Genomic DNA, 27,444 nt, shown 5'->3' with positions numbered 1-27,444 from the left:
GGGTTGTCGTTCTCCATGCTGCCATGTGCTGGGTCACTCCCTGGATGCTCCCAGCGGGCCCCGGCTTGGGCAGCAGCTAGACTGCATGCCGTCACTGATGTTCTAAGCTGTGATGGCACGTGTCAGGTGACTGTTGGTGTAGCAGGGGCCGCGCATTGGCAGTTCTTAACTGCATTGGGGACTGCCATTCACCATGGAAATGTACCTTCTGGGGAGGGGTGAGCCTTCTGGGGGTGAAGGGAGACTCTTACTAGGCACCCACGCTTTAACCCGTGAAGTCCTGAGCTTCCAATTCTATGTGTATTTCAAAGACATGTTTTTTTTCCAGAGTCACCATATGTGGCGTATTTATTAACTGATTTAACACATTTTAACTGTTTTATATATAAGACAATAAATACGGTTATGTTCCTTATCTTTCAGATTTTATTTTATTGGGAAGAGACAAAGACCTTCCATTGCTGGTTCACTCCTTAAGTGCCCAGCACAGCCAGAGCTGAGCCGATCTGCACCCAGGAGCCAGGAGTTTCCTCTGGGTCTCCCACGTGGATGTAGTGTTCCAAGACTTTGAACCATCCTCCACTGCCCTCCCAGGCCACGAGCAGGGAGATGGATTGAAAGTGGAGCAGCTGGGAACGAGCCAGCTCCCTTATAGAATGCCAGCACTTACAGTTGGAGGATTAACCAATGAAGCCATCGTGCCAGCCCCCAACATGGTTACATTCAAACTGAAATATGTTAAAGATCATGTACGTGCATGAGCTGAATGACCTAGTGTGTTTAGTTAATCAGAATTGTTTATGGGACTGGCATTGTGGCCTGTTGGGTCAAGCCACCACCTGCAATGCCTGCATTCCCTATGGGTGCAGATTTGAGTGCCAGCTGCTCCACTTCCAATCTAGCTTCCTGCTAAGGCACCCAGGAAAGCAGCAAAAGGTGACCCAAGTGCTCGGGCTCCTGCACCCACGTGGGAGATCCAGATGGAGTCCCAGGCTCCCAGCTTCAGCCTGGCCCAGCTCCGGACTTTGTAGCCATTTGTGGAATGAATGAGCTAATGGAAGGTCTTTGTTTTCCTCCAACCTTGCTTTGCAAAGAAATAAATCTTAAGTAAACGAACAAACAAACAAACAAAAAAAACCCATTGTATATCATTGTGCATTGTATATCTGTGTATACAGTGGTGACACACACTGTTGCTAGCTATGTTCATTTTTTGGTCAGGAGACAAACAGCAAGGCTACAGAGCTAGTGGCTGCTGGTTGAGAAGTGAAAGCTTTCCAAGGTGCCATCTGCTAAGGTCATACAGTGCAGTCAGTTGCCAGACATGTGTGACTTGATACCATGCCTAAATGGTGCAGATGACAGCCTGTGGCAGGACAGTGCTGGATGGAGCCAGGCCGGGGTAGCGGAGCAGGATGCTGCGAGCGGAAAAGTGTGGGCTGTGGGTCAGTGACCTTGGTCCAAGTCCTGGCTGGGTCAGCTCTCTGCAGCCTGGGGGTGGCTCTGTGAGATGGGGGTAGCTGCACCTTCCACAGGGCATCCCATGAGGGGTCCTAATAGAGGGGGCTCACTTAGCGTGGGCGGCCATCACCACCTGCCCCACGGCTGTGGGTGCTGTAGTCTGCAGCCCTGTGCAGTCCTGGCCATGCCGTGCTCCTCAGTCCCCACCCCAATAACTTAGTTATTTTTGCACTCCTTCATATATTTCCGTGTCTCAGTAAATATTTTCCTTTTTGTTTTTTAACTACTCTTTATCACTACTTTAAAATTGAGCTATAGAAGTATTCAGTTCAATGACGGTTGTACACACTCAGGAAAGTACTCTTCAAAATAGAAACATACACACACACACAGGGGCTGCCCTGCTTTCTAACACCATAAATGAATGCAGCCTCTCACACCTCCTAGATTCAGAAGAGTACCATGTGCACTTTTGTGTCTAGCTGCGTTCACTGATGTCAGCATGTTTGTTAGGTGGACCAGCCTGTTCCTTTTTGTTGTTCAGTGTAAGATTTCCATGGTTTGTCTAGCCATCCCCTTACGGATGGGTTTTGGTGGTGTTCTGTTTTGTGCCTGTCAGGAACAGGCTGCCTGGGGTGTTTTTGCATATGTAGGTTTTTTGTGCGTGTGTTTTGTTTAGGTTATTGCCAGTTCATTTCCCAAGCGTGCAACTACTGGTTCTGGAACAGACCAAAATCAGGAGCCAGGAATTCAGGCTGGGTCTCCTTTGTTGGTGGCAGGGCCCCCAAGGCAGGCAAGGTGCTGGAGTCAGGGTTGAGTCAGGGCTCAAACCCAGCGTTCACTGCCAGGACATCACCACCACCAAGCACTGTTCCTTCGTGTCTCTTAGTGGACACCCGTGTTCATCATCTGAGAGTGGCATTGCAGGGCTCGGGGTAGCTGCAGACTGTTCTCCGCCTTGGGTTGTACTATATTGCTGGGTACCACCACTCTCTGAAAATTCCTGCATTTCAAATGTTAGCCGTTCTGGGCACTGGTGTCATGGCATAGTGGGTAAAGTCACCACCTGCGACCCTGCATTGTATGTGAGTACCAGTTCAAGTCCCGGCTGCCCCACTGCCAACTCAGCTTCCTGATGGTGGTCTGAGAGGAACAGAGGAAGATGGCCCAAGGCCTTGGGGCCCTGGTACTCCATGGGAGACCCAGATGAGACTCCTGGCTCCTGGCTTCAACCAGGGTCAGCCCTGGCCTTTGCAGCCATCTCGAGAGTGAACTAGAACATGGAAAATTCTCTCTCCATTTCTCCCTGTAACACCGACTTGCAGAGAAATACTTTTTCAAATGTTGGCTGTTAGTGTTCCATATGACTGGTGAGGTTGAGCAGCATGTCCCATGCGGACTGGCCACAGGGAGGCTCTCTTTTGTGAAGTACTCTACAAATCTTTCTTTTTTTATAATTAGGTGACTTTTTTTATTGATTTATAGGAAATCTGTTGAGAGGCAGAGAGAGAGAGAGAGAGAGGGAAATGCATTAGTTCACTCCCTCATGCTTGCTTGTGGTTCATTAACCCCAGTCACAGCAGAAGGCAGAAGCCAGAGATTCAGTGCAGGTCATATTCGTTGTAGCAGATCTGATTACTGGAACCAGCACTTACACGACCTGCAGGACCTGTGTTGAACTTAACCGCCTAACCCAGCCAGCTACCCAACCCGGTGCTCCACTGTGGAATGGGGCAGCTTCACCACTGGGCCATATGTTTGCCCCTGCAATTTCTTACGTAGTCTAGATAAGGATCATGTATAAATGGATTTGAAGATGTTTATTTTGGGTACCAAAATTTTTTAATACATGTGTTTTTTTTTTCATAATACAGATTTCCCATGAGATTTCTGGAAAATCCTCATATACATATATATTTTAATATCTTTATGCTAAAATTTTAAATTCCATGCTCCAGGAACTTTTTGAAGTAACCCTGTATGTATCACAAATATATTTTTTTAGCCAATAGTTTATTGCTTGCTATCTTAATTGTGTCTTCTGATGAAGATGTCATGGATATTTTTTTTAACATTAATTTATTTGGGGCTCGGCGCAGTAGCCTAGTGGCTAAAGTCCTCACCTTGAACGCCCAGGATCCCATATGGGCGCTGGTTCTAATCCCGGCAGCCCCGCTTCCCATCCAGCTCCCTGCTTGTGGCCTGGGAAAGCAGTCGAGGACGGCCCAAAGCCTTGGGACCCTGCACCCGCGTGGGAGACCTGGAAGAGGCTCCTGTCTTTGGGTCGGCGCAGCTCCGACCACTGTGCTCACTTGGGGAGTGAATCAACAGACAGAAGATCTTCCTCTCTGTCGATCTTCCTCTCTGTCTCTCCTCCTCTCTGACTTTACAATGAAAGTGAAATAAATCTTTTTAAAAAAACATTTGGAAGGCATCTTCCATCTTCTGCTTCGCTCCCCACATAGCCACGATGACCAAGGCTAGGCCAGACTGAAGCCAGGAGGCCCCCATGCCAGTGCAGAGGTCTTGAACTTGAGCAGTTCTCCATGGCTTTTCCAGATGCGTTAGGCGGGGAGCAGGATCAGACGTGGAACAGCTGGAACATACCCAGTGCTCAGATGGAATGCCATTGTCACCGGCAGCAGCTTAACCCATTACACTGCCCCGGGGGTTATTAATGAAGTTCATTCTATCAGTGTTGTATATTTCGGCCGGTGCTCTTTGCATCTCATATAAGAAGTCTTTGTCAGTGTTATGAGGCATAGCAAGGAGAGCCTCCACCTGCAACGCCAGCTACCCTCGTGGAGTTTCTGGCTCTTGAGTTCAGCCTGGCTCAACCCTGTCCATTGTGGCCATCTGGCAAGCGAACCAGTGGATAGAAAATCTCTGTCTCTCTTTCTCTATACCTCTTTCAACTTTGTAATTCCTTTCTTAAGATTTATTTATTTTTATTGGGAAGTCAGATACACAGAGAGGAGAGACAGAGAGGAAGATCTTCTGATCACTGATTCACTCGCCATGTGGCCACACGGTCGGAGCTGTGCCGATCTGAACTCAGGAAACAGGAGCTTCTTCCAGCTCTCCCATGCAGGTACAGGGTCCCAAGGTTTTGGGCCGTCCTCCACTGCTTTCGCAGGCTACAAGCAGGGAGCTGGATGCGAAGTGGGGCAGCCAGGACATGCACCAGCACCCATTTGGGATCCTGGCGCGTGCAAGGCAAGTACTTTAGCCACTAGGCTACTGCACCAGGCCTATAAATAATTCTTGAAAACAATAAGACAGCAACTTTTTTTTTTAATTCAAAATTCATGAAGATATTAATGATTTTTTTTTCTAGAAGTTTTTTTGTGTTATCTTTTCACTTTAGGTATCTAATCCACTTTGAATTAATTTTTTAAATCTAGTGAAGTTAGGGACCAGGATGAGCACGCATACACCCCCTCCACCCCACCGTACCTTCCCGCCATGGAAACTCAGCTGGTCACTTACCATACTGAAAATGTCTTTGGCAGTAAGACTGTTACTGTAAATCAGGAGACGGGGTATGTGATGGCTCTGGACTTGGTTCTGTCTCGTTTCTCCATGTTGGCCCAGCATCGCAGCAGATGCTTCAGGGACCTGGCTTTGTGGCCTAGAACAGCTGCTCTTCCACCTTGTTCTCGACTGTGCCAGCTCCTTCCCAGTTCCATCAAGCACTCCGGATCAGCCTGTCCGACACACACATGTCCTCCTCTGCCCTGTCTCTCTCTGGGGACTTTTTTCAGAGTCTTGAATCTGTAGATCCGTTGGGGAAATGCATCTCCATCTATTCGGGTCTGATTTCTCTCGGCACTGTTTTGCATTTTCATCACAGAACTCTTGGGAATGCCTCGTTAGATCCATGCTGGGTGACTGTGCTGTTGCACAGGTATTTTTTTTTTTTTCGAGTTTCCAATTGATATTACAGGGAATATAATTGATCCTTGGGTATTGACCTGATTTATACACAGTAGCTTTGATTAACTCACTGCTTAGGGGAGTATGTCTAGAAATTGGGCTTTCAACATAACCAGTTCTTTTTCATACATTATTTTATAGTGTTGAAATTTTTTGTACAATTTTTGTCAAAACTGCATCTGTCATTTACATGAAGTTTTAAAATGCATATACATTGTGGAATGGCTAAATTGAACAAATTTGCGAATGTATTACAACTTTCTCATTCCTGTAGTGGTGAGAATACCTAGTCTACTGTCATTAAGTTAATGTAAGTTTTCCATATACATTGTTGTTAACTGTAGTCGCTGTGTTATGCAACAGACCTCTGTTGTTTGATCTTTATAAACATAGGCCACCTTCATTGTATTTCAAAAGGAGAACAAGTGCTTTCATGGTAGCGGGTGGTGGTGGCTTGTATTCTGATTCAATGACCTGCTTGGGTAAAATGGAAAGTTGGCAACCATATGCTGGCCACCAAAATTAAAGTTTTGTTGGTCCTGAAGACCCATTGAGTTGGACCCCACCCCTCCAAGGGCCTCTGGTGAAGTGGACAGGTCTTTGTGGGGACAGCCACAGGCCCTGGGAGGGCCTTGGTGAAGCGGCCTTGGACCTGGAGCTACAGAGGCTCCCAGGGATCCTGTGCTCACATCTGTGCATCCTCTGGGCTGCCCACCCGAAGGAAACCGCTGTGACCGGAACAGCAGGTGGTCAGCAAACCTGGGAGCCTGCAGGCTGCTGCCTGCCCAGGCGCAGATGCAGCATGCTGTGGAAAGCACCAGGGGGTACGCCTTGAAGCAACTGCAAACTCAGGCGTTCAGCTAACAGTGAGTTGAATCCATTCTGTCTGCCCTGCAGGAAACAAAGGGCTCAGTGGTGAGCGGCAGGCAGATGGCCTTATTGTTGGAGACTAGCTGTTTGCCCTTGGCTTGCCGAATTCTTTCCTGTTTTCTCTGTGGCCTCTGACATCATGTGTTCAGGCCCTGGGTTGTGTGTACATGCTAGTGCTGAGGAGAGCAGAGACGGTTGTGCCAGAAGCCCTGGCCCGCCGGGTGCGAGCGCTGCCCCTTCCCAACTTGTGCATCCCTTTCTCCACAGTGTCCAGCCAGCGACGCCACTCCTCCATGGCCCGCATCCATTCCATGACGATTGAGGCGCCCATCACCAAGGTGAAGCGGCTTGTGGTTGGTCTCCCCGGAGCAGGCAGACCCCTGTCTCCCCCAGGGAGACGGAACAGGGACCCATGGCACCACCAGGATCGCTCTGGTCCTTGTGTGGCCCTGCCTCCTCCGAGAGGACCTGAGACAGGAACCCCAGATCTTGGCTGGAGTGAGCACAGCAGGTGCAGTTCAGCTCTAGGTGCTTCCCCTCAGGGTTTTCAAGGTTAAACTCAAGCGACTTCTCTCCACAATGTAGGTGATCAATATCATCAATGCGGCACAGGAAAGCAGCCCCGTGCCTGTGACAGAAGCCTTGGACCGTGTGTTGGAAATCCTGAGAACCACTGAGCTATATTCTCCCCAGTTTGGCGTTAAGGATGACGACCCCCATGCCAATGACCTCGTTGGGGGCTTAATGTCTGTAAGTATGTTGGGCGGCTTCTGGCCAGCTCCTGTCTATTCTCACAGAGTTTGTGTGTAAATGGGGCCCTTTGGAGAGGCTGGCAGGACCCCATCAAACCTGAACTCCTCTGCCCTGGGCTCAGCTGTCTGCCACCTGCCACCTCTCCCAGAGGGACCTCAGCTTGGACCAAGGAAGGGGAGTGTATTCTAGCTAGGCTGTGAAGCCAGGTCCTCCACCCCCGAAGCTTAGAGCTTCAGTGGGTAAGTTATTTAACTATGTATGTTTTTTAAAAATGTAAGTTGTATTAAAGAGTTCAAAAACTAGAGCCGAATAAAAGAAACTCAATAAATATCACACACACTATGCTGGTGGTAGGCTCATTTACCTCCAAGGCATGCCACAGCAGTGTGGGTGCTTCCATAGGAGGGGATCCTCAGGGATGGCTTGCTAGGAGGGGGCCTTGCAGTAGACTCTTCAGGGGCCCTGGGTGTCCCCCCAACCCCTCTGGGAGAGCACACACATAAGGGAGCAGCAGCTTCGGGGAGCACAGGTCACTTGGTCACCTGTTGTCTTGGTCAGGAATAAAATTCCCCTGCCAGCTGCTGCCCTCTGAAATCATGTGGTTTCGTACAAATAAGGTTTGAGGCAGGCATCTAAAGGGCGGCGTGGATTCCAGCTGTGGTGACACCTGCCTGCGTCAGAATGACGAGGGCTCAGGAATCAGTGGAGAGGCTGTGGCCAACAGGGGCTGGCCAGAGACCAGGCATGGCCTGCCGCTCTGAGAGCTGTGGGGTCAGCTGAGAGAGGCGGCTCCTTTAAGGTCCTTCCAGAAAGGAGCCTGTGTGCAGAGAGCAAGGAAGGTGTCAAGACTTAATGGGGGCGTGTCCCCCAGAAGCCTGCATGGTCCTGGGGGCACAGGAGAATGCGGGAGAGGACAGAGGCAGCTGGCGCTGTGACAGGGCGGAGCACAGAACGCCCTGACCGGCCCCCTCTCCTTGGTTTCATCAGGATGGTTTGCGGAGGCTGTCGGGGAATGAATACGTCCTTTCATCCAAAAGTAAGTTTCGTTTTCAGCTTTCTTAGTTTAGTCCTGCAGAAAGATTTACATGAAGAAAAATCATTTTTGCAGATAAAGGTTTTCAGATGCATTTTTCTCATCAGCAACAAGTTGCATGCTCCTAAAAGCTGGGGGACACAGCAAGCAGCCCCCGCCCCCACGACAAACTGTCTTCCCTCTGAGGCCGTTACCCTCGTCCTCCCCCATTGCAGGCCTCTCCCAGGTTTCCAGCAGCGTGATCGCTCCCACCACCCTGCACGACATCCCGCCGCGGATAGCTCGGGCCATGGAAGATGAGGAAACCTGGGACTTCAACATTTTTGAACTGGAGGCTGCCACGCAGAACAGGTGCGTCCGTGGGCAGCTTGGCGCATGAGGGAGAGGCCACTCATGGGTCAGGAGTCACGCTCACGCACAAGAGCTGGTCCCTGGTCAGGGTGGCAGGTGGCTCTGAGTCCCCATGGCAGGCAGCATGTTCATTAGAAGCAGTGGGGTTTTATATGTGTGTGTGTGAAATAAAACATGAATTTCTGCTGTAGCTGGAACCAAAAGGTATTTGATTAGACATTCCGCTTTGGTAAAAGGCAGGCAGACTGTTAGCCTCCTCTGCTGCAACCACAGGGTGCCTTCACTTTTACACTGTGCTGGGAAAGAAGAGCTCACAGTGGTTGTCTGTCCCTGGCATCCAGGCCAGGGGTGTCCACAGACTTGACATCTGCCAGCCGTGCCTTCAGGGCTTCTAGGAGGGGTCTGCTGCTGGATCGCAGCTTATCCCAGGCTGGGGACTATCTCCAGGCAAGCCCCCGCTCATGCTCGCCTGTCACCATCCCCAGGGCAGCCAAGGTGAGTGAGGGAACACCCTCATGGCAGGTGCATCTTTGAGCACCTGCTCTGCATGTTAGTGATACTGTAGCCATGGGAGTTGGACTGAGGCAGGTTAGCTCAAGGCCCCTGACCACTGGGGCCACCTCCTCCACAGAGCCACGAGGTGCAGGCCTTCAGAGGCTCAAGCTGCCTCTTGAGGGCGGGCTCAGTTCAGTGGAAACTGGTCACTTTCCCAGGGTAATCCCCTCCCACTGTGTCAGCCACTTCCAGGTTGCCAAGACAACTCCATGATGTGTGCTGAAGTCTGGCAAGTCTAGAGGAATGGAACAAGTTGAGCCTGGGAAAATGATGGCAGGTGTCCGAGGGTTCCCTTAGCAAGCAGAAAGCCCCAGAGGGGTCTGAGGGCAGCAGCTGTGGAGCTGGCCTTGCCCCCCAGGGTGGACTAGCCTCACAGCGAGGCCAGCATGACCCCTGCACGCTTGCAGAAGGCTGGCTGAGACTTGCCTGTTGCATCTGAACATATTTAGAGCTCAAAACAGGTAGCCTGTTTTATTCTAACACTGTGGTGGTTTTGCTCTACAGGCCTTTGATTTACCTTGGTCTCAAAACTTTTGCTCGCTTTGGAATCTGTGAATTCTTAAACTGCTCAGAGTCAACACTGAGATCATGGCTACAGATCATTGAAGCCAATTACCACTCTTCCAACCCCTACCACAACTCCACGCATTCCGCCGACGTGCTGCATGCCACCGCCTACTTCCTCTCCAAGGAGAGGGTCAAGGTAAGCCGGCCCCGGGCCGCGTGGCTGAGCGAGCAGAGCAGGAGGAGAGGTCAGCGTGGCTGCTCAGGAGCGTTCCCCACAGACCCCTAGACTGGCAGAGTCAGGGCAGAGCCCCTAGAGTAAGAGGGGAGTGGACAGACTCCTGGGCGGCAGCATAGCCATGTCACTGCTGCAGGGCCGTGGGGCAGAGCTGAGGCCAAGTTCATCATCTTTATCCCCGGCCTGCTCCCACCTGGTGCGGTCAGCCACCCCGACACTCAGGGCAGAAACCTGACCCCTCTCCTCCCCTCTCCCCTGGCTGGCCATACATGTAGGCCAAACTAGAACTTACTAACAGTGAAAAAATATCACAAATACTAGAAATGATCAGATATCCTAAGATGGATTCATTTTAACCAAACAAATAAAAAATTAATAGAAATAGATGTGAAACAGAAGATGTTGGAGCACTGTGCATATCAATGCTGAACTGAGTTTCTCTTGGTTAAAAAAAAAAAAGTTTAGGGCCTGGCACAGTAGCCTAGTGGCTAAAGTCTTCACCTTACACATGCCAGGATCCTGTATAGGCTCCACTTCCCTTCTGGCTCCCTGCCTGTGGCCTGGGAAAGCAGTGAAGGACGGCCCAAAGCCTTGGGACCCTGCACCCACATGGGATAAACTCCTGGCTTCTGATCGAATCAGCTGTGGTCATTGCAACCACTTGGGGAGTGAACCAGTGGATGGAATATTTTCTGTCTATCCTTCTCTATAAATCTGCCTTTCCAATAAAAATAAATATATCTTTAAAAAAAAGAATTAGAAAACCAAAACGGGACATTAGCACAGAAATAATTTTTTTTTAAAGATTTATTTTATTGGAAAGGCAGATATACAGAGAGGAAGGTCTTCCATCTGATGATTCACTCCCCAGGCAGCCACAACGGCTGGAGCTGAGCCAATCCCAAGCCAGGAGCCTCTTCCAGGTCTCCCACGCGGGTGCAGGGTCCCAAGGCTTTGGGCCGTCCTTGACTGCTTTCCCGGGCCACAAGCAGGGGGCTGGATGGGAAGCGGGGCTGTCGGGATTAGAACTGGCACCCATATGGGATCCCGGGCGTGCAAGGCGAGGACCTTAACCACTGCACCACCGCGCCGGGCCCAGAAATAATTTATAAGTTGTCAATTTATTTCTTCAGTGAATTGATAGGCGAGCTCTTTTGCCTTTCAAAGGGGAGCTTTTTGCTGTCACACAGTCCTTCTCAGAGCCTAAAAATGGGAAACATGTGGATCAGACTGTGCTCTGATGTCGCCTCAGTATACCAAAAGGGGCAGAAAACTAGATCGGTCCCAGCTGGTGCAGGTGATGCACATTTAAAAATCCTATTTTTCACATAGGTCTAAATCAGTTCTGAAACAGTTTTTTGGCAGCAGGGGTGAAGCAGGACCAGCCTTGGGTGTCCGAGATCTGCCACTCCTGTGTGGTGGGGACACCTGTTCTAGGCCCTGAGGATCAGACAGTTCTCCCAGGAGACACATGTCTGCACAGAGCTCCCTCCAAGTGCTGATGGGAGAGAAAGATCTTCCATCTGCTCGTTCACTCCCCGAATGGCCACAACAGCTGGAGGTGAACCAATCTGCAGTTAAGAATCAGGAACTTCTGGGTCTCCCACGCGGATGCAGGGTCCCAAGGCTCTGGGTCACTTCTGCTTTCCCAGGCCACAGACAGGGAGCTGGGTGGGAAGTGGAGCAGCCAGGGCACGAACTGGCACCCATATGGGATCCCAGTGCTCTCAGGCAGAGGATTAGCCAATTGAACCATGGCGCCAGCCCCACTCTCCCCCCCCCCATTTTGAAAAGATCTCTTGTTTTCAGAAAACTTTAGACCCGATCGATGAGGTAGCCGCCCTCATTGCTGCCACAATTCACGATGTGGACCACCCTGGGAGGACCAACTCCTTCCTGTGCAACGCCGGGAGTGAGCTGGCCGTCCTGTACAACGACATCGCTGTGCTGGAGAGCCACCACTCGGCCTTGGCCTTCCAGCTGACCATGGGAGATGACAAGTGCAACATCTTTAAAAACATGGAGAGGTGAGAGCAGCACCTCTGCCGTCCCATGCACTGCCACTCGGCTCCCCCAGGGCTGGGGGGGCCTGTGCACCCCGCTACCACTGAGAGCGCTTTCGCTCATCCCTTCAACACCCCCACTCCCGAGCAGTCCCTGCTGCAACCCCTCAACCCTAGGCCACCACGGAGCTACCTTTGGTCTGCAGACCCGCTGGTTCTGCGAATGAAATCATGACCCATGGTCTCCTGTGACTCTGTCCTTCTCAGCACAGCACTTCCAAGTTCAGTCCCTGTGTGTTGACATCTCTGGAAAGCAAAGCGGGGTGTTCCTGAGGCCCTGAGAAGTCGCCGTCCCCCGCCCCCTGTGCCCAGCACACGTCTCAGCCCTCACATGCCAGGGTGTGCAGTCTCCCATCATGTGGTTGGCAGCAGCTCACCTGATCTGATGGCTGAGCCCTTCAAGACCTTAGGTGTCTGAGGTCTTCTGCCCCCACATGCCCGTGGGTCTCCCGCGATGCTGGGGACACATGCATTCCAGGATTTTGGAGTTGAAGTAGGCTTTGTTCACCGTGTCAGAACACATGAGATGCTGCCACTGTGGTGGTCCACAGGGACAAGATCTGGTGACTCAGCAGGCCTCACGTCTTCCTCCTTAGTCCCCGTTGAGTTTAAGAATCCCTGGATTACCTCTTCAAAAAACGAGCCCTAGATCTGTCCAACTGAAAACCAGGAGATAGTGCCCAATAGTGCTGTGATTTTTCTGAGACAGCAGGATCCTCGGGGGCGGGGGTTACATCCTTAGTGAAGACACAACACTGAGGTTTGTTCCTCCTGTGGTGTCCTGTCAATTTGTTCTAGAAACGGTATGCCTCGTGCTAGACCGACAGCAAGATAAACACAGCAGCTATAGCACACTTCCAGGCAGATGGTCTAGGCACTAGCCCATCCTTCCAGCTCCCCAGGGCATTAGCCACAGCAGACATGGGTCCTGGTGACAGGTGGGCCCAGGTACCTCCCGGGTCTGGATCTGTGACCCGCAGCCGCCTTGCATCTGTCGTCTGCTGCAGGAATGATTACCGGACACTGCGTCAGGGCATTGTGGACATGGTGCTGGCCACAGAGATGACGAAGCACTTCGAGCACGTCAACAAATTTGTCAACAGCATCAACAAGCCCTTGGCGGCCCTGGAAGAAGCTGGGGTAAGGGGCCTGTCTGGGACTCTGAGAGGCTAGAGTCGTGGAGACAGAGGTCCTAGGACATCCCAAGCCTTGGAGGGGGACCCTACACAGCTTGTGGAACTTAGCTTCCACCAGCAAGAAAAAAGGTTAGGACGTCCAAACAGGGGTGAAAACTGCCGGAAAGGTCAGATGACAGGTTCAACTGGGTTTAGATGGGGGTGCGGGGGGGAAGACACCCTGGGCTCTTTCTCACACACGTCCCCTCTGCTCTTCTTGGACACTCCAGGGCCAGCTGGAGGCCTTCAGGGCTCTCTGGCAGCCACTACCACTAGCTACATTGCGTTGTCACCCACCCAGGCGGCCGGGCCCTGGTATTTAAGTCCCAAGGACAACAGCATTGCTGCCCTTTGGGGCTGCATCGGCAGCATGGTGACAAGGATAACAGAACCTGTGGCCAGGCAGGAGGCCCGAGGCGGCCTCAGAGCCAGGTCCCCTGCTGTCTCTGCTGCCTGGCTTCCTTGCTTGTGCCCCGGGGCAGCAGGCATGCACCTCAAGGCACTTACCGACTGGGAGACGCGCCCTGGAGGTTGTGCTCCTTCATGACCGCTCTTCCTCTGAGCCCCTGACTCCTGCATTTATTAAAGTAGGAACTGAAAAGATTAAACAGAGGGAGAGAGAAGACCATCAGCAGCACAGGAGGATGGATACAGCCACCCCAGGGCTGCCCGCTGCTCTCCCTGGACCCATTCCCTAGCTTCCTGCTAACACGCCTAAGGCACCGGAAGGAGGCCCACATGGGACGCCCTGGCCATGGTGGCCATTTGGGATGTGAAGCAGCAGATGGCAGAGTTCCCTCTGTTTAACTCGGCCCTAAAGGGAAGGGAAGGCAGGCCAGCTCACTGAGGGGCTTTGGCCACACTCTTCTGTGCAACCTTTAACAGGAAGATCCTGAAACAAGAGCAGAAACAAAGTGTCCGGCACCAGAAACTGATTTGATTGTTTTGAACTCCACTGGTGTTTTAGGAGACTGAGAAAGACCACGAGGCTATAAACGCTATGCTCAGAACTCCAGAGAACCGAACCCTAATCAAACGGATGCTGATCAAGTGTGCCGATGTGTCCAACCCCTGCCGGCCGCTGGACTACTGCATCGAGTGGGCCGCTCGCATTTCAGAAGAGTACTTTGCTCAGGTAAGAGATTGCTTCTTAACCTTCCCAGAGAGAGGTTAGGGATGCTATCACAGACAGTGGGAACAGGCAGTGGGCCTGGTGGGTAAGTCGCTGCTTCAGACACTCCTGTCCAGTCTGAATGCCTGGATCCGTGGCCCTGCTGCCTGCCCGTGTGCACCTGGCAGGCAGCAGGGGATGACTCCTCTGGCCATCCATGCAGGAGACCCCAGTTGGGTTTTGAGCTCCTGGCTTCAGGCTGGCCCAGGGTCGGGTATGGCAGACATTTGGACAGTTAAGAAGAGGGTGGGAACTCTGTGTTAACCTGTCTCTCCCTGCTTCAAATAAAATGTCTTTAAAATTTAATACAACTAGGAAACCGTTCTTAAGAAACCTTTGACCTTGGGGCACATTACGTTGCATATTTACTGGCAATGAGTTGCATTACTTCTTCCTCTGAGAATGGGCTGATTGGACTTGAATCTTGCAGGTATTCCTCCTGGGGATCGACTCCTGGGCCAACATTTCCCTCCTGAAAACATTTTAAGAGGGTATCCTGTCCTCCGTGCTCTTTCTGATAGAGCAGAGACTTGTCTTGAAGCACTGCCAAAACATTAGAAAACACAGAGACAAGGGCTGTGGCGCCCCAGGTTAAGCTGCCACTTGGGGTGCCTGCGCCCCATACCGTGGGACCTGATCAGAGACCCACTGCTGAGCTCCTGAGTCAGTGGCTGGTGGGCCCCCCGCCAGCAGCGTGACCGCTCAGAGACCCCCCGCGCCTGCTCTGGCATGGCTCAGCCCCGGCTGCTGCAGGCTATTCGGTCAATGACCCAACAGATGGAAAACTCAATTAAATAAGCATTTTTATTTAACTACAAAATATAATTGGTAAGATTTCTGCAGGTTTGATGGTGAACATGTGTATACAATTCAAGAAGGTCAGTGACTCATAACCTTTGGCAAGCGTGCTGTGGTCAATTAACTACAAGCCAAACAGAAAAGGAAAAAAAAAAACCTTCAAATTACATGTTACTTATAAGAAAATAATGGCTCTTTCCTTTTCTGATGTCCTGCCAGAAACTATGAAAGCTGAAGGACATTGGAATAACTTTAATAAAAGGATTTCCTTTTCAGATTTATTGATATATTTATTCGAAAAGCAGACCTTCACATGGAGAGATCTTGCAGCTACCAGTTCATTCCCCATCTAGCCACAACAGAGCTGGACTGGTCAAGAGCTTGGAGCTTCTTCTGGGTGTGTCATGTGGGTGCAGGGTCCCAAGGTCTTGGGCCATCCTCCGCTGCTTTCTCAGGCATATCAGCAGAGATCTAGATCAGAAGTGGAGCAGCCACGACTCAAACCCGCACCTGTATAGGATGCTGGCACCATAGATGGAGGCTTGGCCCACTATGCCAAAGCACTGGCCCCAGACATAGCATCTCTAAAGTGTGGTAACAAGAAAACTCCCAAGCAGAGTTCTCTGTACAGCAAAAGCAGCCTTTAGGAGCCGAGCCAAAGCCCGGGAGGTGGCGTAGAAGGTTAGGCCCTGCCTGGGACACTGGCTTCCTAGACAAGCACTGGTTTGAGTCCTGGCTGCCTGACTTCCCATTCAGCTCTCTGTTGATCCACCTTAGAAAAGCCGGGAAGGATGGCCTGAGTGCCTGGGCCCCTGGCAGCCACACGGCAGACGCAGAGAGAGCCCTGGGCTCCTGGCTTCCAGCTGGCCCAGTGCTGGCTGTTGCAGCCATTTGAAGGTGAACCAGTGAATGGAAGATCTCCCTCCTTCCCACTCTGCCTTCCAAATAAATGATAAACAAAAGTAAATACACCTCTCAGATAAGGAAAACGCCTAGAATTGTTGACCAGCAAACCTAGAGTGGCTCAGGGAAGAGTACTTTTTGTTTTTAGTTGCCACATATCAGTTTCCATCTGTAACGGTGGGATCGGGATAACTGGCAGGACCCGCCACCTTAGACACGGGTGAGCTCCGTGAGTTGGGAATATTCAAAGTCCACCTGCCATCTCTATGGAAGTACCATCAGCCACAGCGTCTTCAGCTCTTCCTCCCCCTCCCGTGGCGGCACGCCAGGCCCAGCAACCAGCACCCTCACCCAGGCCCCCGCCAGCATGCCCTGGCTGGGCTCGGGTCACCACTCACCTCCGTGCCCGCGAGACATCCACATCGCAGCGAGCACACGGCTCTCACCTCTCAGCTCGCTGCAGACGAGAGGGAACTTGCTTCTGAGGCACAGGGATAGCCTATACCACAGGGATAGCCCACTCTGTACATACCACATTCGATCCGCTGCTGGGCGTCTCAGCTGGATTCCATATCCTGGCTATCACCAGTGATGCCTCTGTGTAAATGTGAGTGTGGGCACTTCCTCCACAGGCTGTCCCGACTCCTCCCGTGGGGGCATGCCAGCGGGCTGGGGTTCTGCTTCCCTAACGGCTGTGCTCACGTCCCCGCCGGCAGTGTGTGCCTTCTGCACAGCCTTACTGGCATTGCTTCAGACCTTTGGGACCATAGCCCTTCTGACTGGGCTCAGGCTACCTCAGTGTAGGTTTTTTGTGTTGTTGTTTTTTAATTAAAGATTGATTTGATTTGGAAAGGCAGATATACAGAGAGGAGCAGAGGCAGAGAGGAAGATCTTCTGTCTGATGATTCACTCCCCAAGCGGCTGCAACAGCTGGAGCTGAGCCAATCCCAAGCCAGGAGCCAGGCGCCTCTTCCAGGTCTCTCATGCAGGTGCAGGGTCCCAAGGCTTTCAGCCGTCCTCAACTGCTTTCCCAGGCCACAGGCAGGGAGCTGGACAGGAAGCGGGGCTGCTGTGATTAGAACCGGCACCCATATGGGATCCTGGGCGCATGTAAGGCAAGGACTTTAACCACTACGCTATCGCACCGTGCCCGCCAATGTGGTTTTGATTTGCATCTCCCTAATGGGTAGGAGGATGCACCTTAATCCCGGCAGCTCCACTTCCCATCCAGCTCCCTGCTTGTGGCCTGGGAATGCAGTCAAGGATGGCCCAAAGCTTTGGGACCCTGCGCTTGCGTGGGAGACCCAGAAGAAGTTCCTGGCTCCTGGCTTGGGATCGGCATAGCATCGGCCGTTGCGCTCACTTGGGGAGTGAATCATCAGACAGAAGATCTTCCTCTCTGTCTCGCCTCCTCTCTGTATATCTGACTTTCCAATAAATAAATAAATAAATCTTTAAAAAAAAAAGAGAGAGAAAGGTTTATTGAATCATTTGCCGTTTTTGGTTTTTTTCTTAATTTTACTTTTCTATTTGAAAGAGAGGGAGATCTTCCATCTGCTGGTTCACGCCCCAAATGCCCACAGCCAGGGCTGGGCCAGGCCTAAGCCAGACGCCTGGGGCTCTGCCAGGTCTCCCCTCTGGACTCCAGCCAGGCACTCCAAGTGAGGGTGCCGGTATCTGAAGCAGTGACCGACCCGCTGCGCCAAATGCCTGTCCCCATTAGCCCACTTTTAAATTAGATTTTTTGGGGGGTGTTTGGTTATTGAGTTATTCATACATCCTGGAAATTAACTCCTTGTCAAGTGAATAATGTACATATATTTTCTTCCATGGGTAAATTAACAAGAAAAATTGGGAAATATTTGGTGTTAAATAATAAAACATAACAAATTGTGGGATGCAACCAAAATGATTAGAGGGAAATTTATAACTTATTAGAAAGGAAGATGAAATTAATGACTTTGATTTTACCTTAAACCACTAGAAGGTGAGTCAGCATCGTGGGTGAGGCACAGTGGGTTAAGCAGTTGCTTGTGACACCAGCATTCCATGTTAGAACACTGGTTCAAGTCCCGGCTGCTCCAGTTGCAGCCCAGCTCCCTGCACAACACTGAGAAAGCAGCAGCAGGTGGCCCAAGCACCCAGGCCCCTGCCACCCACCTGGGCTGCCCAGAGGGAGTTCCAGGCTCCTGGTGTCGGCCTAGCCCAGCATTGCGGCACAGCAGTGAGTTGCCTGTGAAACCGCCATCCTCCATGGGTCCTGGTTCCTGTCCCAGCTCCCGGCTGGCGGCTGGCAAAGCAGCGGGGATGGCCCGGGTGTCCGGGCTCCTTCCTGCAGCCTGCTCAGCCCTGGCCACTGCAACCACCTAGGGAGGCGGCGGCAGATGGGAGATGGAGCTCGCCCGCCCTCTGTAACTCTGACAGCAAATAGATAAATCTTTCAAAAAAAAGAAAAGTAAAACTTTCCCCCAATCATGAAGAGATTCATTTTTTTTTCTTTCCTAGAAGTTTGGTTTTTATCTTTCACTTGAAGTCTCTAATCCTGATGAGGGTGGGGATCAGCCTGAGTACTCCCTAACCCAACCGGGAAGGAGGTCTTCCGTCCGTTGGTTCGCTCCCCCCACATGGCCACAGCTGCCAGGCCAAAGCCAGGAGCCTGGTGCCAGGAAGCCATCTGCTCATTGCTTGCTCACCTCAGAACACCAGACGGGAGCAGAGCGGCCGGGCCTGCTCGGGAGGGGGTCCGGCCATGGCGGCCCCTGTGCGGGCCGGGGTTGCTGGGGCTGCGCCGGGGGCTCCCTGGGCCGCGGCCACCGAGGACTCTGCTTTGCAGACAGATGAAGAGAAGCGGCTGGGCTTACCCGTGGTGATGCCCGTGTTCGACCGGAACACTTGCAGCATCCCCAAGTCCCAGATCTCCTTCATCGACTACTTCATCACCGACATGTTCGACGCCTGGGACGGTAAGGAGCGCGCTGTCTTGCCAGGTCTGGATCGGGGCGGGAGGGGAGGTGTGCTGGGCCCTTCCCCAGGGCTGGCTGCGCCCGGTGCCTTTCTGCCTCCTCCGCCCCAGGCGCTGGCGTGTTTGCAGCCGAGGGCCTGGCCTGGAGCGCACACCTGAGGGAGAAAAGCCAGAGTTGAGATTAGCAATACTGAAGACATCGCCCACCCCCAGACCTGTGCGGCCCCCACAGGGCGGCCGGCCTCCCTCTAGCCAAAACAGGGCTTACGATGTGCCTAAGACCACAGAGCCCTCCTTCCCCTTCACCCCCAAGGTCATGAGAGAAGAGGGGCCCTGCTGTTCTCTGGGCACCTGCAGAATCCTGCCGTGAGCAGGCACCAGGGCTGTGGGAGTGCAGGGGTGACCGGCCTGGAGGTGCTGGGGAAACGGCTGGGAAGTGGACTGCGGGTGGGCTCGGTAGCCACGGTGGTGGGCTCGGCAGGCAACGCAGAGGAGGGCTGGGGAGGCCCTGGCACTCCCCCCCTCCGGTGACCCTGTCCTGTGTGTGACCGAGGCTGGAGCAGCCGACCCACTCCCACATTTCCCCGCAGCCTTTGTCGACCTCCCGGGTCTCATGCAGCACCTGGACAACAACTTCAAGTACTGGAAAGGACTGGACGAGATGAAGCTGCTGAGTCTGCGGCCTCCCCCGGAGTGCGAGAAGGGGCACCCCGAGGACGAGCCCGGGGCCGGGACAGGCCTGGGCCCCTGACCCGCGGCCCTCCCTCGCTGGGAGTTCCCGAGGGCAGCCGACCCACCTCCTGCGCGGGGGTCACTAGCAGCAGAGCCCCCCGAGGAACCTCCAGCCGGCCGTGCAGCCGCTGCCCGGTGGGGCGCAGCTCCGGAGCCCCGGGCACTCGCAGGGCCCAGAGCACACGCTGGAACACTACTGAAAAGTGACTTCTCTGAGAGCCGAGTAGCAGGTGAAAAATAAGAGGAAATTGTCGAAGCTGATTATTACTCTCAATTATTATCAAAATGTTTTATTTATTTTATTAGGAGTTGAATATTTTCTATGAATTTAAAAATCCTTCAATGCCAAAGCCCGCTCCTAATGCCATGACCAAATCTGTGTGACTCGTATCCATTAAATATGCATTATTCTTGGTGTACACTTATTTTCATAATGCAAACTTAAAACATTATGACACATTTTTATTGCACTACGGAAACGTGTGTACCTTCAGCTCCGTGGATGTTCCGTGGGTCGCGGGGGAGCCAGGCCGGCCTCCCAGAGGGCACGATGCGGGCTCTGGCGCCCCCTGGTGCTCCGTGAGCATCACAGCGACTCCACGCGCAAAGCTGCACTCCTCGGTATGCTAAGTGAGGGGTTACCCCTTTTTTCCTGAAATTTTATATATGAATTTCCAAAACATCTGCCTTATTTTATACTGTTTCTATAAAAGATATTCCTTATAAAGAAAACAAGAGCAAAAGTGGAGTATTTCATGAGTTGACACTTTATAACCAACCTGCTTTTCACCCACCAGTGGGAATTGTTTTTTGAGTCAAGAAATTTATAAATGCCTCTGTATGGTCACATTTTGAATAAGCATAATACCACGAAAAAATGACACCTGATGACTTGTCAATGTGTTTGCTGTTGTTTTAAACGTGTCTATTTTTTCCAGGCCAAAGAAAAAAAATGAAATTAAACTATTTGTTTCTAAGAATGCATGTGCCCCTTTCTCTGCAGTTTTGTCTTAGGATACTGCTCTTTTTCTAAGTTGAGAAAATGCTCCCACCCCACCACACCCCCGGGACTACAGGGGCCCAAACCCTTGCACCATCCTCGGCTACTTTCCCAGCTACTCGGCTACTACATCAGCAGGGAGCTGGATCAGAAGTGAAGCAGTCAGGACTTGAACTACTGCCCAGATGCCAGCCATGCAGGCAGTGGCTTAACCCACAATGCCGCAGTGCTGACATAATTCTGTTTTCCAACAGACTTAAAGTACCATCTTTGAAATAAACAGGAAACTCTGTAGAATTTCAACAGAAAACCAGACATCCCTCGAGAATCAGTAAATCGGAAGGCAGTGAAGGGACTCTTGGAAGGTGAGACTAGGAAGATGAAGATGGGAAATCTGAAAGTGAAACTTGAAGGTGAGACGCAGGGCTTAAGCACATGGAACACCACAGCTAAGTGAAACTGGAACAACCCCAGTAAGGAGACAGCGGTGAGGGTAGCTACTGGTGGTGTCACCATCTCACCACGGCGCCAGTTCGAGTCCCGGCTGCTCCACCTCCGAGCCGGCTCCCAGGACGGTGCCTGTACGTGGACCCCTGCCACCCAGATGCAGTTTCAGGCTCCTGGTTTCAGGCAGGCCCAGCCCCGACTGCTGTGGCCGTTTGGAGAGTGCCGGGGCGCTCCTGTTTCTCCTCCCTTCCCTCCACCTTGAAATAAATCTTTAATAGAGCAGATGGTGAACAAAGACACCGGCAAACATCTGGACAGAGCAAAGTATGGTGAGTGGGGAGAAGCAGTGAAGAAGCAGGTAATGGAGGGACAGGAGTTCAGAAGGTGAGACACTCCGTGTAGGCGACAAGCGCAGGGAGACTGACGGGAAGTAGGAGGGAAACGGGGAAATGACAAGCTCAGGCAGAGCAGGTGGAAAGAGCAGCACTCGCTAATGACACGTAAGCTCAGTCACAAACGGAACACGAGAGCCTGCACGTAGGGGACACTGAATGTCAGAAACCCCGCCAGGCTCACACAGCGAGGGCAGGCAGCATGGGCCATGCCCCCGTCCCCCGCAATCCGCCCCTCGGTCATGGCTCTGGCCAGCTGCCGGCTGCCACACGAGTCCCCCCCGGCCCCCGCCAGTCCCCGCTGGTCCCTCGTCTTCCTCCGCCCGCCCCTCTTCTTGGCTGCTCCTAAGCAAGGGCGCTTGTACCTGCTGGCTCTGGAGGAGACGCTGTCCACCCTGGACGTGTTTGCCCAGGAATGTGGCTGCTGCCCACCAGCTGCCTGTGCCCGGGGCCCCTGGCCGGGAGCAGCGTCGCCGGCAGGGCACTAGGCAATACGACCGCGCCCCAACCCCAAACCCGCGGGTACCGATTCCAACCCAGTGAGAGGAGAAGCCAAAGGACAAAGCTAAGCCACGCCTGGACTCCTGACTCCGAATGTTGGTTCACATCGAATGTTGGTTCACATCGGTCAACTTTTTGGTCATTCATTACCCAGCAACAATGCTAGAAGCTGCGTAGCCGTGAAGAATGAAGTAGAGCAGCAGATACTGTGGCACTGCAAGCTAAGCCGCCATCTGCAACGCCTGTAGCCTGCTTCAAGTCCCAGCTGTTCCACTGCTGGTCCAGCTTCGGTGAACAGGCCCAAGGTCTTGGGCCCTTGGGTCTGATGTGAGACACACTGATCGGGCTCCCGGCCTCAGTGTAGCCCAGCCTTGCCTGTCATTTGGGGAGTGAACCAGTGAATGGAAGAGTTCGCTGTCTCTGCTCTCTCATATAATAGTTTTAAAGATTTATTTTTGGTTGGAAGGCAGATTTACAGAGAGAAGGCGTGACAGAGAGAGATCCTCCACCTGTTGGCTCATTCCCCACATGTCCACAACAGCCAGGAGCCATGAACTTGTGGGTGCCCCATGTGAGGGCAGGTCTCCAAGGCTTTCCCAGGTCACAAGCAGGGAGCTGGATGGGAAGTGGAGCAGCCAGGACACGAACCGGTGCCCACATGGGATGCCATGTCATGATGCTGACCCACACATGAACAATTCTTAAAGAGTGAAATACATCTATAGGTGTCAACTGGGGGAAATTGTAATATACACAAGGAGTACCTGTGTTGTGGCACAGTAGGTTAAGTTACCACTTGTGACACCAGTATCAGCAGAGCGCCAGTTCAAATCCCCAGCTGCTCCATTTCCAATCCACAGCTGGAAGCAAGCAGAACATAGCCCAAGTACTTGGCTTCCTGTCGCCCACATGGACGACCCGGATGGAGTTTGTGGCTCTGACCTGGCCGGAGGCACTGAAAGGATGAGCCAACTGACGGCAGCCTCATCTCTCCCTGTTAAACTTGAAAAGCTAACAAGTTGCAAGTCATTTGCATCCCTTCTCCCATTCCCAAACCACAGCCAGGAGGCAGAGCAGCAGCGCTGTTTGTGAAGCCACCACCGTGCCTGCTAACACGCTCGCCCACTGGAACAGGCACAGCTTCCCCCGGCTGCCCCTCGCTCCGGGCTCACGGGGCCACTCGCTGCATGAGACCGGGCACCCCGGCTGGGGCTGGGACCCCGTGCTGGGGCGGCAGCAGCAGGCTCAGGAGCCACCGCCAGTGCCCAGCCACCAGCCTGTGAGGTGCGGTCCGGGTGGACCACCCGCCTCGGAGTCCGCCCACAGGGCTTTTCCATCCCTTCCCCGACAGGTGTCTCCTGGGAGCCTGGGACCGGGATAGGCAGGAGCTGTGGGAGAGGCGCGAGCTGCGCCCCACGCCAGGGAAGCTGGGGGTGCGGCATGAGGGTGTGAACGCTGGGCAACCTGCGCAGCCCACGGCGGGAGGGGCCCTGCAACGAGGCCAGCCCACGGGCGAGGGGAACCAGGAATCAGCCAGTGCTTGGCCCACAGGTGTGGAGGCCAAGGGCCCACCACGGTGTTGTCCCAGGGAGGGGCTGCGAGCAGCTGCCTTGTCCTTCCAGTGCAGAAGAGCGAGCGCCAAGAGGACCCGGAGCCGGCCAGGAGGCCCCACCCTCACGACCCAATGTTACCACCCAGCTTGGCGACGGGGTTCAGCTGCCACCCCAAATCGGGTGCCGTGTGGGTACTGCTGGATACCTGGCTGCTCTACTTTTTTAAAAAAGATTTATTATTATTATTATTACAAAGTCGTATACAGAGAGGAGAGACAGAGAGGAAGAACTTCCGTCCGATGATTCACTCCCCAACTTAGCACAACGGCCAGTGCTGCACCGAATCCGAAGCCAGGAACCAGGAACCTCTTCCGGGTCTCCCACACGTGTGTAGGATCCCAAAGCACTGAGCCGTCCTCAACTGCTGTCCCAGGCCACAAGCAGGAAGCTGGACGGGAAGTGGAGCAGCTGGGATTAGAACCAGCGCCCATATGAGATCCAGGGGTGTTCAAGGCAAGGAGTTTAGCTGCTAGACCACGCCGCCGGGCCCCCTTTTTAAAAAAGATTCATTTTATTTGGGACTGGTGCGGTAGCCTAGTGGCTAAAGTCCTTGCCTATATGGATTCTATATGAGCACCAGTTCTAATCCCAGCAGCCCCGCTTCCCATCCAACTCCCTACTTGTGGCCTGGGAAAGCAGTCGAGGACGGCCCAAAGCCTTGGGACCCTGCACCCACATGGGAGACCTGGAAGAAGCTCCAGACTGGCTCAGCACCAGCCGTTGCAGCCACTTGGGGAGTGAAATCACTGGACGGAAGATCTTCCTCTCTGTCTCTCCTCTCTGTATATCTGACTTTGCAATAAAAATAAGTCTTTAAAAACAAGAAAGCAGCAATTTTTTAGGGTAAAAATGCACCGACTTTTATACCTGTACTGCACACTGGTGCAATTTTTTATATTCTAATCAAGCGCAGCTTTACAAAGTTCAGTTCTAAACATGACAGAAGATTTTCAAGACAGCTCGTTTGAATGCCGACAGAACACAGCCTGCTGACCAACACAGCAGTGTTGTCATTGCCTGCAGTGCTGGCATGCTATATGGATGCCAGTTTATATCCCAGCTGCTTCCCTTCCCTTCCCAGCTGCTCCCTATCCGCAGCTGGGAAATGCAATGGAAGCTGGCCTGAACGCCTGGACCCCTGTCATCCACATGGCAGGCCTTGATTGAATTCTGGGACCTGGTTTTGGGCTGCCTCAGCCCTGCCCGTGGCGGCCATCTGGGGAGCGAACCAGCAGATGGAAGATCTCCCACTCTGTTCTCCTTTCTACATTAACTCTACTTTCAAGCACACATTTTTTAAATGGGTGGTGGTGGGGTCACACTGTGGCAGGAAGGGCTGCTGCCAACAAAGCAGGCATCTCCTTGGACGCCAGTGTAAGTCCTAGGTGCACCACCTCCATTCCGGCTCCCTGCTAATGTGCCCGGGAGGGCAGTGGAAGGTAAGTCAGGTCCTTGGGGCCCTGCTACTACATGGGCGCCTAGAAGAAGCTTCAGCCCAGCCCAGCCCTATCCACTGTGGCCAGCTGGAGACTGAACCAGTGGATGGAAGCTCTCTCTCTTTAAAATGTTCCAAAATAAAAAAATTTTAAATCTTAAAAAAAAATACTACATATCACACTGTCTAATCACAATGCAGTAACATTCAAAGTAAATGTTAGTAAAAACATGCAAACAAAATTTTAACCACCTGGGAATGTTAAAAAAAAGAAGAAGAAGAAGAAGAAGAAGAAAAGCAACCCATAAAAACAAACATCTTTCAAGCCAAAGAGAAATAAACAACAAAAACTAAAAAAACCAGATATCAGAAGCTTGGTATAAATGATTGTATGGACAGTGCAACAAGAAAGAAAATGGTACAATGCAATGAAGTAGAAAACACGGGTAAAAAGACATACATACGTGACAATTTAGAAACATTTATTGGGGATCGGGAAGGGGCGACCTTGGGGTCTGGGAGTTAAAACTTCCAGCAGCCTATTGGCTGCCGGCAGGTTCCAGGCCAGGTCCGTCTCCATGCTCAGAGCCCTGATTCCAGCCACCATGAACATGTGGTGAGCTGTTCCCAGGCCTGAGGGCCTCCCCGTGGCAAGCTCTGGGGTTTTGGGGCTATGAATTGTTGCCTAGATACCTCCATGTTGAGCCCACTGTGCTTCTGGGTTGTGAATCAATCCTGAAGACTCCCAACAACAGCGTAACTTTTCCTTTGAAGGTAAGTGAGGGTGCTGAGACCTGGTAGTTTGGAGGAGAGGGACCAGATGAGCTGCACATGTTGGACTGTTTGAGTCCTATGTAGAACTTGTAATCTTGAACAATGCTGACCACCGTACACCAGTCCATGCAAAAGCTAAGGGTTCAGGCTTGTCTAGCAGGACCATATCCTATAACCTGACACAATGATGGATCAGAAGATGGGTCAACATTAGGCAGGGCCATGACACTAACCAGCACATGAGGAACCATTTCTGGGGGTAGATTCTGTGGGGGATGTGTGGGCCAAACCCTGTGGAAATACTAGCCCCACCAGTTAGCTCAAGAGCTGGGGTGGTGATGGACTAAGCTAGCTGTGACCCAGGAGCCTGCCATCACTCACAGGTAAAGGAACCAACAACAGTCTGGTCTGGTCAAGGCAGCAGCACCTGAATGTGCATCCTGAATGGGATGTGGGGTGGGCCGGGCTGCAACGTTCACCAGCTCATGGAAGGCCAGACTATGCCAGACACTGGCCTAACACCCACTGGCATGTATGAGAAGTGGGCCTAGGAGTGGGTCAAGCGGAGGAACTTGGGAAACTCCCCTGGCGGGCCATAGCTCCCGCTGGTAAATACATGGTCCAGATCTGGGGGTCGGACAAGCTGGGCAAAGTAGCTCCAATGGCTGGCTAATGTGTGGGTTGGTGATGGAACAGGGTGTACTGGGCAAGACTGAACAAACCTTAGCTCACAAGCAAAATTAGAAATCAGGATGGAGCACAGGTCATGCCGAGCTAGGCTCTTACATCTACTGGTCTGCGTGAGTCAGGGATGCTAAGCCACAGCATCTAAGGCAGAGGTCGGGACAGGTGAGGGGCTGAGCCAAACTGAGTCAGAGCAACCACTGGCGTATATGCGATTTATGGCTGGGAACAGGCCCAGTTGGGAGCTAAGGGGACACCCTAGTTGGGTTGAGGTTCCCACCAAGGAACGTGGGGGCTGAATTCTGGTCTGGATATGGCTGCAGTCTCCCTTGACACAAGTATGGACTGGGACTAGACACACCAAGCTGGACTAGACTCCAACACCATCTGGTGCTCTGGAGGACCAGGGTAGATGTATGATGGACTAGGCAGGTCTCTGCCCCTACCGAGCCATGTGCGAGTTGTGTTTGGGTATGGAGGAGCCTTGGCTGGGCTGAAACGTCCAACAGTAAGAACCAGAATGGGTTGAAGGCCAATCAGGAAAAGCCACTGTTCCTGCTAGGACAGGAGGTAAACTGAGTAGGGCTGGCTCATGGACCCACTGGTATGCGCAAAATCTGGCACTGGGAGAGGTTCTGATGCAGGAGCCTGGGCAACTCCTCTGGCAGGACACAGATCCTGCAGGTAAGCGCAAGAAACACATTAAGAACAGCCCAGAACAGGCCATGGAAAGTTACCCACTGGCGTATATTTGGCATGGGTCGGGGCAGACCAGGCTGAACCAGTCCACTTCACCTGCTAGTAAATCCAAGCACCAGAACAGAGTGTGGGTTGGGCCAGGTATGGTTGTGACACAAACCAGTGCACATTACGGAATGCCAAAGTGGGGTGAGCCGTACCAGATATGGCCACAGCACTCAACAGCACACATGAGAACCAGGAAGGGAGGGGGCAAAGCTGGCAGGGGGAATGTGGACTCCCCTGCTGGACCACCACTCCCACTGGAGGGAGTGAGTTGGATTGGGGGCAGACCAGACTAAGCAGGGCTACAACACCTGTCGGCCTCATGTGAGCTAGATCAGGGCAAAGCCAG

At 52.5% G+C, this 27,444-nt stretch overlaps 1 protein-coding gene across 2 annotated transcripts in view; it reads left to right on the top strand.

Annotated features, from left to right (window-relative positions):
* Window positions 1-20,478, top strand: part of PDE8A (phosphodiesterase 8A) — a 131,569-nt gene extending 111,091 nt beyond the window's left edge. For both annotated transcript variants that reach the window (XM_040970146.1, XM_040970145.1), the window contains 10 exons: window positions 6,535-6,605; window positions 6,853-7,017; window positions 8,008-8,056; window positions 8,269-8,404; window positions 9,464-9,662; window positions 11,511-11,728; window positions 12,772-12,904; window positions 13,907-14,074; window positions 18,645-18,774; window positions 19,364-20,478. In XM_040970146.1, coding sequence (XP_040826080.1) covers window positions 6,535-6,605; window positions 6,853-7,017; window positions 8,008-8,056; window positions 8,269-8,404; window positions 9,464-9,662; window positions 11,511-11,728; window positions 12,772-12,904; window positions 13,907-14,074; window positions 18,645-18,774; window positions 19,364-19,524 — 1,430 coding nt within the window. In that variant the 3' untranslated portion in view covers window positions 19,525-20,478. The remainder of the gene's footprint in view (window positions 1-6,534; window positions 6,606-6,852; window positions 7,018-8,007; window positions 8,057-8,268; window positions 8,405-9,463; window positions 9,663-11,510; window positions 11,729-12,771; window positions 12,905-13,906; window positions 14,075-18,644; window positions 18,775-19,363) is intronic.
* Window positions 20,479-27,444: the final 6,966 nt, after the last annotated feature.

The sequence above is a fragment of the Ochotona curzoniae genome, unplaced genomic scaffold (assembly GCF_017591425.1).
Source record: "Ochotona curzoniae isolate NIBS_2020 unplaced genomic scaffold, NIBS_Ocur_1.0 scaffold_4701, whole genome shotgun sequence".
In the NCBI taxonomy this organism is placed as follows: Eukaryota; Metazoa; Chordata; class Mammalia; order Lagomorpha; family Ochotonidae; genus Ochotona; species Ochotona curzoniae.
The sequence above is the reverse complement of the archived record's forward strand: the minus strand, read 5'-3'. Positions and strand labels throughout refer to the sequence as shown.